The sequence below is a fragment of the Gastrolobium bilobum genome, unplaced genomic scaffold (assembly GCF_033153095.1).
Source record: "Gastrolobium bilobum isolate Gb01-03AN ecotype WA unplaced genomic scaffold, APGP_CSIRO_Gbil_v1 utg1827, whole genome shotgun sequence".
Lineage (NCBI taxonomy): Eukaryota > Viridiplantae > Streptophyta > Magnoliopsida > Fabales > Fabaceae > Gastrolobium > Gastrolobium bilobum.
Window position 1 is genome coordinate 65,900 of NW_026898477.1, and position 15,699 is coordinate 81,598.

At 33.2% G+C, this 15,699-nt stretch overlaps 1 protein-coding gene across 1 annotated transcript; it reads right to left on the reverse strand.

Moving 5' to 3' along the window:
- Positions 1–4,130: 4,130 nt before the first annotated feature.
- On the reverse strand, positions 4,131–14,534 carry LOC133316640 (fanconi-associated nuclease 1 homolog). The gene is made up of 14 exons (XM_061518422.1): positions 14,294–14,534; positions 13,475–13,869; positions 13,286–13,390; positions 11,704–11,962; positions 11,548–11,610; positions 9,711–9,785; positions 9,465–9,586; positions 8,687–8,757; positions 8,509–8,596; positions 8,276–8,416; positions 7,986–8,206; positions 6,052–6,325; positions 5,706–5,939; positions 4,131–5,072 (listed from the first exon to the last, which is right to left on the reverse strand). Exons 1-14 carry the CDS (start codon positions 14,532–14,534, stop codon positions 4,638–4,640), a joined length of 2,724 nt encoding a protein of 907 aa, XP_061374406.1. The 3' UTR covers positions 4,131–4,637.
- Between the last annotated feature and the right edge of the window lie 1,165 nt (positions 14,535–15,699).

Consider the following 15,699-nt stretch of genomic DNA (forward strand, 5'->3'; position numbering starts at 1 on the left):
TGTGAAAAGAATCAAAGAATATATTACTAATATTTTGCCATAGTAATAATAATAAGGAGGCAGGAAAACGCAATAGGTATTATGACTTTGCGAATTGCGATGAGAATATGAATGAATGAATAAATAAAGTGGCATGTGGGATATGTGTGGACGAAAAGAGAGATGATGACAACCTCATGCAAACTCTTGAGTATATAACTATATATTATCTTCCTCCGCACTACCCAATAGGTGGTCCCTATTAACAGGTAATAAGTAATATAATATACTAAGGATTTAAAACATTTTTATTTTTAATTTATTTTAGTAACCATATATGATTTTGAACTGAATTGTTATCTGAGTTTAGTTGCACTCGATGAACCTAAGTTGGTTCAGAGGCTGATGAATCTGTAGAGGTAAAGTTTGAAAATTTTGGACATAATTGAATCTTGTAAATAATTAAATCTCAGTCTTTTTGTCAATTAAAATTGGATTTCGTAAAAATATAAATAAAGATAATATAGCTTATTACAAACCAATTAACATTAAACTAAACATAAAAAAATTAAAAATAAACTTACATCAAATTTATTATAGACCTACAGCATCAAATTCCTAAAAATAAAGAAACTGGTACACTCAAATTTCAACTCATTCAATTTTTTTGGCAAAAATTACATCCAAATTTGCGGCTTATTATCCATCTGAGTTCAATAAATAAATTAACAAAAGTGGTTAGGTCAAACTTTATTAAAAAACATACAAATTCACTAGGTCTATTATCACATATGCTATGGTGTTGTCACATGTTAGCACATCAGCAAATATGCCATTATTCTCAGTCTATTAAAAAAAAATCCATTTTTACACCCAAAAAAAATCCATTTTCTAACTATCAACTATTTAAAATCATTAACGAGACAGTATGGTCAAAATGTAAGTTACAACGTTGTTAGATATATTCCACAACTTCTCCAAAATGAAAATTACAATGTAGCACTAGAATGCCCTTATGTCGTTTATGGCATTAACAGAAGCCACTTATTCCTAGAGCAAATATTTGCAAACTTTGTCACAATTTTAGTTATATTTGATGATTTTTTTTTCAATAAAATGGAAGTGGCATCCCTTTATTTAAAAATAAATAAAAATGAAAGATGACAAATAGATTTTGACTCGAATAGTGTCTTGCCTTGGAATACCACCTATTTTTCAATTTCAAATACTTTTCAATTTCAAACATATAAATAGTAGGGGTGTTTATTCTCTATATTGTATCGATTTTGAAGTAAAAATCGTCTAATTCAATATTTTTGATTTGATTATTTAGTGTCCGTTTGGATGGACTTTTATTCCTAAAAAAGTTACTTTTTTAAAAAATAAAAGTTCTTTTGAGAATTTCTAGATGTTTGGATAACAACTTTTTAAAAAAGCATAATTTAAAATAAAAGTTAAAATGCTGCTTTTTTCTGTAGCCAGTAGTTGGTTGCTTTTCAAAAAAGAAAAAATTAAAAGATAATATAATTTATTTATTTTGAAAAAATATAATATAAATTTTTAAAATACAATTTTAACATCATCCTATCATATATATTTTATCTCTCCTCATTTCACGATCATGCTATTTTATCTCTCCTTTATTGTAATTTTATATATAAAAAGTGTTTTTTTTATTTTAACATCCAAATAACTTTTTTATGTAAAAATGATTTTCAGATCATATATCCAAACGTAAAATAAATTTACCGTATAAAAAAAGTTCTTTTAAACAAAGTAATGCATAAAAAGTCATTTTTTAAAAGCTCATTCAAACGGGCACTAAATAAAAAGTTCTTTTAATCATTCATTCAGTTTGAATTTTTTTTTTAAAATTTGATCTAATCCAATTTTATTCAGTTTGGATTGGATTGATTTTCGATTTTTCGAAAAGATTAAAATTTCAGCCATACAAGTCACTAGTTATGTCAAAATAAAGCTATTCAAAGTTACAAACACTAAAAAATTCAAGTCTTCAAACTAAAATAAGTCTTAAAACTCATGAAGAGTTAAGATAAATTAATAGACAATAAAAAATAAAACAAGATAATTTGCTATCAATAACATTGAAGATTCTGAGTCTATAAAACAACAAGATTCTAAGTTACCATCTTTCAAAAATAATAAATACATAATACATTGGATCAATTTGGATTGAGTCGGTTTTCACCAACTAAACCGAAAATCGATCCAATCCAATTAAAATATGCTTGTTTTTTATATTTTAGTTTTCGATTTTTGGTTAATTCATTTATCAGTTTTTCAATTCAGTTACATTGGTTCGGATCGGTTGATGAATACCCCTAATAAATAGGTTTTGATGCGACCCATTTTGGTAATTTTCTTTAGGACCTGAATAGGTCATCCCGCCCTAATTTGCTATTGCATTTAAGTTGAGGTTTAGTTGAAATCTTCTAAAATTAGAACTAAATTGATATTTTTTTAGAGATGGTCTTATAGATTCTTTGAGAATATGTCCTCTCATAAAAGAGTGAAATAATTTAAAAAAAAATAACAAAACGTTTAAGTGTTGGTTAAAGAGATTGTAAGCCACTGGAACTAGTATAGAGGTGAGAAATTTGAGTAGATTGTATTAGGTTATATGTTCAATTCCTATTTGTATTAAAAAAAAGATAGTTATAGATTCTATGAACTTTTCAAAAACTTGTAGGTAATAAAGATATTTAGAAATGTTTTTATAATTAAAAGAGATAGTGCAGACATAAATTTATTTTGTTAAATTATATGAAAGGAAGTTTGTGTTTTATTTCTTAAAACTGAATTCATCTTTAAGTGTTAGTTAATTGATCCTGCTCTGTCGAAAATACTAAAATTAGTTGGACACACAAAATGATAGAAGATTCTGTATATTTTTTTAGTAAAGAGATTCTCATTCTGTAGAAGTTTTAGCTAATCCCCTTCCTCACTTTTCAGCTTAATAAAATGATAGTATTTGTTATTGATAAATCTCCTTTTAGTTAATTGAAATTATTTTGAATATTTATATGTTTACAGCTTGTTTAATTGTTAGAATAGATGTCTAATTTGGTCTTCGAAAAAATTTTAAAACAACAATTTAATTTTAAATAAACCATCAGATTAATCCTAAAATAATTTTTTGTCATCACAGGACAATAATTTGTTCCGAATATATAATAGCTTTTGAATTATTTTGATATAAAAAAAAGAATCATTTCAATGACTAAATTAATGTAATATTCACTCAAGTATCAAATTTGGTATACAAATATTTAAAAATGGGATTTTAATCTAATCGTTATAAAGTGAATAAAAATGAGATAATACATACTAAGTTATCGATGAAGTTATTGCACCAATCACAACCTAGAAATTTTGATAATGACATGAATAGTGAACATTTTGCTTTCTCGTCCGACATACAAATTGTTATCGAATTACATTTTTTAAAAATCTTTTTCAGGTCCCCCAGCTTTATACCTTTTTTTTTTTGTAAATATACAAAAAATTTGGAAGAAAAAGGTGCCCATTCGAAAGTGAAGGCATGCTACAAACCACAATTAAAGCTTCCAAAAACCAGCATAAAAAATAAACCCAAAAGCTTTTAGTTGACGTAATTTAAACTTAAGCCTTAAATCAACTCTAGTTTAATATTAACCTCGAAGACTTTAATGTTCACACATACACTTCTCCCTCTGCTCTACGCCCGCTATCTATGATCTATCTAGAACCTAAGACTTAACGAAGAAAAGACATTGGATAACCATGCTAAATTAAGAACTGAAATGGATAGATAAATGAAGAGGGTTGGCTGTAGCATTTGACCGGAATTTGTAAAGTCAAACAATAGTTGAGTTCTAACAATGACAAAATCAAGTTGAAAACAATAAGGAGGGATATTCTTACTACTAAAATCTTCTATTACCAACTCACTACCTATCTAATCACCATTAGATCAACATTTTTTCTTTTTTCAAAATTTTTTTAGCATTCTTTCTCTTTAATTCAATGGTGATTAGATAGGTAGTAAGTTGGTAGTAAAAAATTTTAGTAGTAAAAATATCCTTCCTCGAAAACAATTATACCCACTTGTGTGATTGAGTTTAACATCTTTTTACTTTTGATTTATGGACAACAAGAATTTAATTTGCACGAGATAACCCACTTAACATACATAGAACCAGTTTACCAAAAAAAAATTATATACATAGAACCAGTGTCTAGACTATGAAGGCTTGGAACCAAATAATTGAATGAGGGAAAAGAGAGGAGCAAGACCTGTACTTGTAGCATGAATATTTCAATGAGAATCCGAAAGCCCAAGCATAACAGGAGGATGGAATCTGAAACAGCTACTCCAGAACTCCTTCAACTACTTCGTTATGTGGGACCAATATATTTCCATCCGGGCTACTTCATCAGATCATAGACTTTCCACATTTTCCTATGGAAGATCTCCCTTTATTTCAGTCTAGAGTAGTTCACTTTTGATCTAGAGCAGTTCCTTTTCTTTCAGAAGAGTAATGCTTGAAAATTAATAATGAACTTTTGTGAACTCTTCTCTGATGAAAGTTTTGCAAGAGCTGTAATCTTCAATTTGCTTCTCCAGCAGTTTTAAACAACTTATAATTTTCGTAGTTCTACAAAGGTTTCACTTTACAAACCTCGATCATAAATCCACATTCCATAAGCAGTAGTAGCCATGCTCGCTGCTGTTCAGAGAGTCGATCCCGGGGGCCTTTCACTTCAACAAGCTTGGCTTCACCACTGTATTCTCCATGGAAACGCCATAGCAGCAAATCAGGCATTCCACTAGACCAGCTCCGATAGTCTTGAGCAAGAAGTTGGCAGAGAGATGCCAAACAAGGGGCCCCAACACAAGTAACAGCAGCACGAAGCTCATCTAAAGAATGGCGGTCCCAGTTAACTCCTCTACAAGCTGTTCCGATATGTGTTTCCCACGACTTAATAAGAAACTCCTCAGCCATGCCATCGCGAATTTGCTGCAGATGGGATTCTATGCTGCTTTTTCTAGCTGTATAAAAGCTATCAGTACCCAAATCCAAAGGAGCATTCTGTAATTTCAAAGACAAAGTACAACGAATGAATATAATTGTTTATAATGAATGAATATAACTGTTTATAATCAAATATAATGTATGAGTCTCCAATGTTATAGACTTAATTTTTTTAAGCCTATTAAGTAAAAGTAAACAAATCAGGGGAGGAAGGTACAAAAGGAAAACATCCGTGAAGGAAAATGAGACAAAATAAAAAAGGAGGAGGTAATTTTAGTAAACCGAATCTTTGATTAAACTACAGCAGAGTATAATAATGAAAAATAAGATTCGTAGAGGATGATTGTAACAGTGATCAAGAAAAGGAAAACAATCTGTAGGTACTCCCAACATAGGTGAACAGAATTCAGTTCCAAGAATTGAAGGTTCATGGAAAGATTAAGATCCTTTGTCCCTTAGTTTGTCAGTCTTTTAGGTAAAAAGTTAGTGGGTGGCTTCCCCAAAAAATTTAAAGTGAGGGTAAAGCAGCTTCAGAGAACAGTCATAATAAAGAAAACTGTAGAGGGAAGAGAGGAAGAACTAATCATCCAGCATAAGGCTCCCGCTTCTTGAAAACATGGATTAAAATACAGCAAAAAATTGAGACTTGAGAAAAGATGGAAGGTTAATTATTCATTCAATAAAATGTACCTGAAATCTAGTATAGAAGACATTTGGCACATCAGCATATATGACATCCCACATAAGAAGCCCAAAAATGGTTAACCATATCCCACTCTCTGTATGAACACCTTGCCATCCACCACCCTCCCCAGCATAATAATGCAAAGCAAGCTCTTCCACTCCACATTGCTTACCTTCTTCATTGTAGAATCTGTTCTTTGCTCCCAATTCAGAATTCAAAGGTCTCCCTCGAACATAAACCTGAATCATCACATGGGCCACAATGAGAAAGCCATAATGTTAAAGGAGATATGTAATGTCAATTTGCCAAATCAGAAGTTAGAATCATGATCATAAAACAATAACAAATTACCTCAGGGATCTTCTGCAGAGCAGACCTAGAAAAGCTAGGAACTCTCCAACGCCTTGGTGGTTTTCCTAAGCGAAGAACCCGCCTTTGCAGTGCCATTCTTGAACCAGCACGTATCCATGGATCCAGCAACCCATTTTCAGCTACTTGAAGGCTCTTATCAATGCATCTCAGGTGCTCCAAGTCAACTGATAACCTCAGCGTCCAATATCCTCTTCTTACATCACAAGTGAAAACATTTAGCAGCCACTTTAGTAAGTCAATTGCATCACTGTACCTGAGAAACAGAGATCACTTCTCTTCAACATCTGTAGTGCACAAGAAGATAAATAAACTGCAACCATAATACCATGTCAATGTAAGAAGAGATATAAGCTCCAACTATTTCTACATAAATGGCAACCAAGTGCACTATTAGCACAAATGATGTGCTGCTGCATTATCTTATCATATGAATGGAAAAGTTCTCAATTAATTATAAAGTTCAGCATTAAAGTAGCATATCCCACATCCGTTAAAATAAGCATATCTAAGACATGTTTGCATAACATCAAATATAGAATCATATTAGACAAAATCCTTTGAGCTCTTGCTTCGTTATTGGAGTTCATTAGACTAGGAGAAGGACCTAGAGTTCAGCATCTTTTATATGTGAAGCTATTTCATTCAGTAAACATGGACAAATAAATACAATAATGTGGTTGATGGATGAAAGGCAGCAGGGGAACCTGCATAACTAGGGTAGTCATATCTGGAATCAATAACGCAACAAAAAGAGATGGTAACAAAGCAAGCAATGAGGAAACTTGTTTGGGCCCAGGGGGGCAGTAGAAGATGGTGTTTCCTAGGAGGTCTAAAACTGGGTATATCTAGCACCAATTAGCTGTCATAGCAATAGTAAGAACAACAGACTTGACCATGGGAAATGAAGGCAATAGCCAATCCTGAGTAGTAGCAAAGGCAAACTGCTGGGATTATGCTGATGTCTGGTTTGCGCAGATAGACCAACTAACCTTAAACAACTTTGTTCGATCACTTGATGTGACCAGTCACCAGTCTCAACACAATTATAAGTTAACACAAACAAAAGCATCAGTGACTCACCCACCATCACAACACCCTGCCTCCCGTGCCATTTTCACTACTCAAATCGGTACTAAGGAGCTGCATCACTAGAATCAAACCCTCTAAGCATCTTTATTGGAATCTCAACATACATTAAGAAGCCTAAGATACACATCACTTAGAGATATTAAATTGGTGTCAGCAAGCTAGTGCCAGAAATATCATATCTTGGATCAGGACCTGTAAAAAAATTCAACTACCAGTTGTTCTTGCTTCTGTTTCTCCACATCACTAGTAATGAGAAACGGGGCCTGCATCTCTGCAAAAGCATGTTTAATCTCGACTCTAATTTGGGAGTAAGGTCGTCCTCGACATTCTACTAGTAGTATATGTGAAGAACAGATCATGAATATGAGAAAAATCCTGCTGCTATAAGTTTTAAGTTATTTCACAACCGTTTTAAGGCATTATAGTGCTGGGTACCATCATCAGTGGAAGGAACCAAGGTAATCTGAACCTGATAAAATATGTCATCAACCACCATCCACTTTTTACAAGCATATGTAGTGGACTTGAGAGGTGGGGCCTCGTCAAGTGATTGGAACAGTAGAGAAATAATTTAATATATTTTCCTTTCAATTAGTGTAATTCTGCTTCCCCATTAATTTCTGATTGTCTTTTCCTAAAACTGGATTCCAATAATGCCATACAACACAAGCTCTAAATATTTCTGCTTTAATATTTACATTAGTCTTGTACATGTTTAGGACATCCCCTACTAATTCATGTAGGTTTTTAACTACACTATGCATTCATTTGACAGCTTTAAAAAAGTGTTAACAATTTGTAGATTAAACCGCGAAATTCCATACCTGCGCTCTTGCTCAAGGAAGGAAATCCCTAATGAGATCACTTTGGAGTATACCCATGATGCTGTAAATAAGCGACGAATTGTAGTTACTGATTCAGAAGTCGAGTATTGTATGGGCAAAGCAGTGGGTACACGGGATTCAGCAATCTCTATGCATCTCAATACCACATCAGTTCTGTTTGCATCAAGAGCTTCATCCATAATTTGTGCCACTTCAATGGCCTGAAAAACCAATGTCATACAAAATGAAAGAAGGGACAGCCAATAGCATCTCTGAAGTTAGACATGTACCTCTTCATATGAGAGCAGATTCCTGCGATTTGAGAAAATTGGTTCTGATATTATGCAGTTGTAAGTTGGATACTTTATTTTTCCCATATCAACTAGTAGAAAGGATGAAAGATCCTGTTCTCCATTTAAGAAGAAAAGTCTCTGTAAAAGCAATATCATTTATGTGAGAAGTAAATAATATCCAATTTTACCAAATTTGCAACCAACACACGCAGAAGAAGTCAAAGCGATACCTCAGTACGCCAAATAAGAGATTCAGCTCTTGAAGAAATCCTAATACAGGAACCAGTTCTATTCAAAATCATAGTTGATAGGTGGGTCCTGAATATACAACAACACGAACCAAGCATTAAACAAAACACTAATTGACTCCTTTACAAATTAGAAAAACACAACTAAAAGTATGAATACCATAGTACGCCTGCATATGTAGAAAGAAGAGATGAAATGAGATGCTGCTTCTTCATCCCACGACTGCAACTCTAGAACATCAATAGAATATACTAAATTTTATAGCTAGCTCATGAGAGAATTGACTAGGAGAGACAGAGGAAATAATACATAGGAAATGCATTACCTCCGGCTTATGACAATTTTATTAACATTTATATATACAGAAACACAATAGAATGTTCTTATGTTTGGCCCGTATCTGTCCACAAAGTATGTCTCTTACTATGTAGTCATCGAAAGCCAATCAATTTAGGAGCATCTACTATGGATACAACCAAATTTAGAAGGATCCATCCAAAATGCTCCACTCACTTATAATATAAAACATATATATGCTCAGGCTTCTCTCTTAACCTATATAATGAAAATAAAAAAGTAAATCAAAAGAGAAAAAAGGGGGGGGAAATGTGTTAGGTACGTAAGATCTGAAATATTGAAACATAATTTGCAAAATTGATCCAAGTGTTGCATATGGATGCACGAACCAAGAAACAAACAGGAAACAGCATAAATCAAGCTGAGATTTGCACAGACCTATATGAAGGGAAAATTAATATCACTTCATGTATGTCGAAGGAAACAACTATTATTTCATCATAAAGGATATTAATACCCACGTTATGAACTCATGGAGCATGAAACTTGTAGACAATGTAAGACAACTAGTAAAATCCATTAATGATGAAGATTGTGATGAAAATAAAATATAGCTCTAAAACTAGCGATTGATTCCAACCTTTTTAAGCAAAAAACACCAAATTTCTTGCAGCTCAGGGACAGTGAGAATATTCAAGATATCATTCATGTCACTTTCACACAGTTGATTTGCATCTTCAACAGAACATATGTATCCTTTCTCTGCAACATGACCATACCAAAGATACAGGTCACAAAGGTGGCAATAAGAAGGGTTTGTCAGTAAGATAGCCAATTATGTTTGCTAGGAAAGAAAAAATAAACCTTTCTAATTATAATAAATTACCAGCAAGTTCCTTGACTGCGTTTTGAGCATCCACTATTTCAGAATATGATATACTAGACATGCGAAACCAAGGTCCTTCATAAGAGTCCAATATGAAAAATATATCAACTCCAAAAAAATAAAAACAATTTAAAAAAGAACTAGCTAGTTCAGTACAACCACAACTTAGGTACAAAAAATGACATCAAGAAAGCAATTTACTCCAATAAACATTTTTCTTATAACTATTTCTGCACTAAATTAAGAGGGTGAGCTTGAAGTAAATGGTAAAGTTGTTCCTTCGTAACAAAAAGGTTACGGGTTTACCTCTTTGTAAATATGCATGGATAAGGCTGTGTACAAAGATTATCATCATCCCTACCCTAACTAATTAGGGTTGAATGGGAAGTGGTTATTTTTTTTTATTGTGACACTACAGTTTCTACTTAGATATAAATTGAAGCATATCCGTTAGATGCCCAGATGCACTACTGCTCAAAACATTTCACAGATGAGTGGTACACTGGTACTTCCATGACATGAATAATGAATAAAAGACATTTCCACTGTCATGATATATATCTACATTTTGTGATGTGGGTAATCTGGCACTACCAATTTTTAATGCTTTAGGGTAGACAAGTTGTAAAGCACCAATTCAATCCAAAAGCTTAAACTATTGGGTGAGGCTACATTAATGATTTTATATTTCTCTAACACACCCCCTCACACGAGCCAATTGAGCTTGAAGGGTGGATGATGTATCAGACCCAACCTACTTGTGTTAATAAACTCCACAATATTTAATTATTTTTATTAATACACTGAGGCGGTAAGGATTGAACTCATGACCACTCATTCACATCAGCTCTAATTCCATATAAAGCATCAATTCAACCCAAAAGCTTAAGCTGTTGGGTGAGGCTATATTAATGATTTTATATTTCTCTAGCACAACTGTTACGAAAATCATCTTGCAAAGGTAGTTTACGTGGCAATAATGTTACAGTCAATTCCTAAGCTACTATGGCTTGGTGTCAGTTTCTGTAGTTGCCTTAAGAAGTTCCCACATGACTAGAGAATTCATAGCCTACTTCCTTTAAGGACCTTTGATTCAGATGTACTCCAAATGCCAAGGTAATTGGAAAAGAGCCTTTTTCATTCCATGGACCAAAATCTTCCCCCAAGATTTCATTTATATGAAAAATCAGAAATATTGATATTACTGATATGTTGCAACTTGCAAATTTCCAGACATCATAAAGAATTGTATTCTAATGTGTAAAATATTGTTCTAATTCAAAAATGACAGTTAATTTATTTTACACTACCCATAACCATTTTAATTTACCATGAATTTGTTGGAATATTTTCTAGTAATTACCTCAGATTAGGTTCAAAGGCTTTGGTAGGAATATGGAAGAAGCACGAAGTTTAATGGTATTGTGCTAGTTTTTTTTCCCCCAATAAAATAGGAGTATGCTATGTAAGATGTCTTTTGGTGATTTGGGACGGGTAAAGGAGAATGTTAAAAGTGTACATATTTGGGTAGTCTCTGATCAAATATGTTGCAGAAAATAACTGTCTTTATGGCCTCTTTGGTTGCAGCACATATTATCATCAAGAATCTCAGATAGAGGTGCTTAGGAATTGGAACACTCAATTGTCTTCATGAGTTCATTTGTTTCTAAAGGCTTTATCTTTTTACTATGATTAACAAGATTACATATCATCTTATTTTACTATTTCTTTCCCTTTTAAAATAAAAAAAAAAATGATCAAAAACGAGAAAATCACTATAAATATCACAAGCACTTTATATCAAACAACAGAAGTTAAATTGAAATATTCAAATAACCTTTTCTAGAGTATAGCCGGATAAAAAGCCTCTGACTGTCATTTGAGAGTAAAGTGAATGACTCTGCCAATGGAGGAGACATTGTGTAAAGATTAAACTATATGATAAAAAAAATTTCAAGATAATAAAAGCCACAAGTATTAATATTAATAATACCCATATAGGTTTTTTCATCTTCTGTTAAAAGGTGAATGTTATTTCTCAACACCTCTTGAAGCATAAGAGAAAAATTCAGCTGATACTTTACAGATGAAGGAGGATTCCTGCTTCCAAATTCAACAACATGCTGAGCATTTTTCCATAAGCATTTAAAAGTCTCATTATCATACTCGCTTTCATTTTCTGATGCTCTGTGGCACATAATCTGAATTGGAACAACATCAAGAGAATGTTTTGGAAAAGAAGTGACAAGTCCCTGGAACAAGTTCCAAAGAGAAAAATGATGAGAGCTTGAATCAAGTAGTTAAATCCACATTTTTTGAAGTAAAGGGAAAAGGGCAAAATCCGATGCACAAGACTCCATGGCTTGCGAGGGTAGGGGTGAGTGTCGATTACATACAGTCATACCTTTGTATTTTTTACAAAGAGGTTGTTTCCTAAACTCGAACCCGTGAAACCGTGACCTTCCGGGTACAAAGAGCAACCTTACTACTGCTCCAAGGCTTGCCTCTTTTTGGAGTAATTATTGTAAAATACTTTTATTAGGATAATGACCAGCAAGTCAAATGCTACTCATTATGATTATGACTAGACTAGCTTAATCAAGTAGACTAAAAATTCTACAAGGATGCTAGTCATTGTGACATTATGTAATTAGTGCAATCATTAAATAATTCTAGAGGAATGCCAGTCATCATACAATAGGTGATTACTGAGTCCTGTTTTAATGTCTTTAGTTTCCCTTACAAGCTTAATAGCAGTAGAGTCTTAATCTTAATAGAATTAGGATTCCATACCTAATTATTGTAGGATAAGTTATAGAAGGGCTATTATGATCAGTTATAAAGCTGTATTTTTCATAGTACAATAACATTATGTCTTGATTTTGTGATGCAATCAAACCATAGGTATAATGCCTATGTTTCGTCTTATTCCTCTCAATTGCTAACCTGTTTTCTTCGATTTTATCAACCACCTAGAACAGATTTCTCAGGAAAACATCAATTTCCTCCCCATTAAAACCCAATAATTGGATCTTTCTTTATTGGTTTCAAAAACTATCATACCCAAAACATTAACCCTGAAAATACCCAGTTCACAGCACCACAATAGTCACATTTCTAATCCTTAAATCCCTTCGTATTGCCAGCAAAACCCCTACTCTCGCATGAACCCAATGAAACTTCCATCCACCTGTTTCTATAACTGACTTACCCTAGACAACCCTAATCCTTACTCATTAAACTGCACACCTTTTGCTGCCTGCATCAATTCAACTTCAATAAAAATACACCTGAGAAACTGCATACTACAGCATGCCACAACAAAGATTTTCCTTCTTCCCAGTAAAACCACTAAAACCAATCAACAAAAACTGCTGACAGTCTAACTAATAGTCTGCTCATAAAAAAAGCAGTAGTTTCTGAACTAGAACAATCACATAATGCACAACTCAACTCTCAAGTGCCTTCTATATCAATAATTCGTTTGACTCAAGTACAAATAACAAGCAGATGAGAAGTGATAAAGGCACCCAAATACACAACCAACTCATCATTAGGCTAAAACATTTTAATACCTGAAATCTAAGGCCATACTCATCAATTAGAGGAGATAGATATTGTGCAAGCTCACGGGGGAGAAAACCTAATAATTTTCCATCCGCAGAATCTGCAGAAACAACCTGAACAAACCAAGAGGAGCAACGAGTTCCTTAAAATTACATATAAAAGACAGCACTATATTATAAAGGCAAAAAGAAATGAACCTTGATGGCATTGGGGTCCTTAACATTTTGAGGGTCTCTCAAAAGAGAGATGGTAGTACCATGACATATTTCCTCTTGATCAGTATATCTCCGGCCAACGATAAAAGTTTCAAGTGCCACTCCAGATATGTCGATTTTATGATTATCAGGCACCTCATTGTTCAATGGCAAGTATGAGGCGGTGCTAATCGTAGAATCAAGATCAACCTCTTGATTTTCAGCAAAATCTTCTTTGCACTTGCTACTCTGAATTTCTTTTTCTTGCTGAGGAGGCAGCACGGGTGACACTGCATTACCGTTACTGGATACGGGGTAGGTGAAGTTTAACTGAAGGAGGGTGCGTTGGGTGAGTTTTCGTTGCGCTCCTCTTCCTCTGGATTGGGATAGACACACATCTGAAAGCATAAATTGACATGAGAGTAGACCATTGGTTAGATATAAGCTAAGCTTACTCTAATCTGTTTACCTAATTCAGAATATTGTTTAGTCTGAACTCCAAACAAACTCTTAACTGTTTCTGACAGGTGTAATAACAGACTCTAACTGACTAACAGAATCGATAACAGCTTCTAACATAATCAGTTTCAACATCTGTCAGATTCTAGATCTATAGAGTTCCAAATCTATATTAAAAACACATCACAGCAATACAATTACAGTTTCTCAGCTTCTCAGTTTCAATTTTCCCTTGTTCTTCTCTCTCTCTCTCTCTCTCTCTCTCTCTCTCTCTCTCTCTCTCTCTCAGATTTTTATATTCTTCATCCATGTTATGCTTCAACACCATTCAAATGGAATGAAACGAAAGTATATATTACATACCAAGATGAGAGTTGATGCGTTGGTTATCGCCGTGAAGCTTGCGACCACAAACCGGGCAATATGCGTCGCCATTTTCGGGGTTATTATCTCTTGCGTTTGGTTGCAATGGTTGTTCGGGTTCCAGAGCCTGGATAGGAACGGGAATAGGAATAGGATCGGAGAGGATAGAATCGCGATTGTGAAGGAAGCGCCTCCGTTTGCCGATCAATCGAATGAAGCTTTCTCTGCCACTCAACACCATTACCACTGCCACTAGGAGGAGATGAAAACGGTGTCGCTAAAGGGGCGAGAGAGAGAGAGAGAGAGAGAGAGAGAGAGAGAAAGAGACAGAGAGTTTTTCTTTCCAACAATGAAATGAAACCCTCAAAATGGAATCTCCCGCCTCCTTCACCATTTACCCTCTAAATATTTCTTATTTTGAATAATTTGTAAATATTTTTTGTATGAGCTTTGTTTTTGGTTATTTAAAAATCCTTCAACTGTACATAAAAATAAATAATTTAGCGTTTTATTATTTCTTTGTTGAAGCTAAGAAATGATTAAGTAAAAGAAAGAAAGAAAAAAAAACACTACTTTAATTATAAGATCTTAATTTAGTTCTTGCATCCAACACTTCTTAACAATGAGCTATTTCTTTGTTGGGTTTTATAAGAGTTATATTGTAGGAAAAGTGATTATGTAATATTATAGAGATTCGTTTTGCGTGTCGTAATTTTTTTTTTGGTTTCAAAAAGTGTGAGCCCCACAAAATGTTGTGTTTGTAGGAAACTTTCTTGTGTCATGTTAAATGATAAATGCAAACCCCTTCTTTGTTTATTAAAAAGATTAAAAAGTCATTAAATATTTTGTTTTAAATAATATAATTACATCCAAAAAAATACTCTTTTACTTTGTTAATGCAAAGAAAAAGGGATAATCTTTTAACAAAAACTAACTTATTAAGATTTAAAATTAACAATATAATTATTAAGTATCCAAAAAAATTAACAAATAATTTAAAATATATTAAAACTTCTAAACAATATAATTATCTACAAGGTCACATGACAAAAAAATACCCGTATGACAGTATGAGTACCATACTAAAGAAAAAAATGGATTTAAAAAAAGATGTAAAGTTGTGTCATTTTAAGATAGAGAAAGAGATAGACAAAAGAGTAGAAAAAGTTGACAAAAAATAAAATAAAGATATAAGTCTCGTCTTTTTGTAAAAGTGAAAGGATATAAATGGTAAGGATAAACACTTTTACTTATTTGTAACCTACATCCTTGTACTCAAAAGTTTCACGTGGGGTTGTCCACTACAGACGAAGATTATCAAAATCTCTTCAATGGGCTTTAGTGTCAGCCTTTTTCTGCCCCATAACGATACTAACCAGACATTTGGTGGAGAAAAAATATTTTTT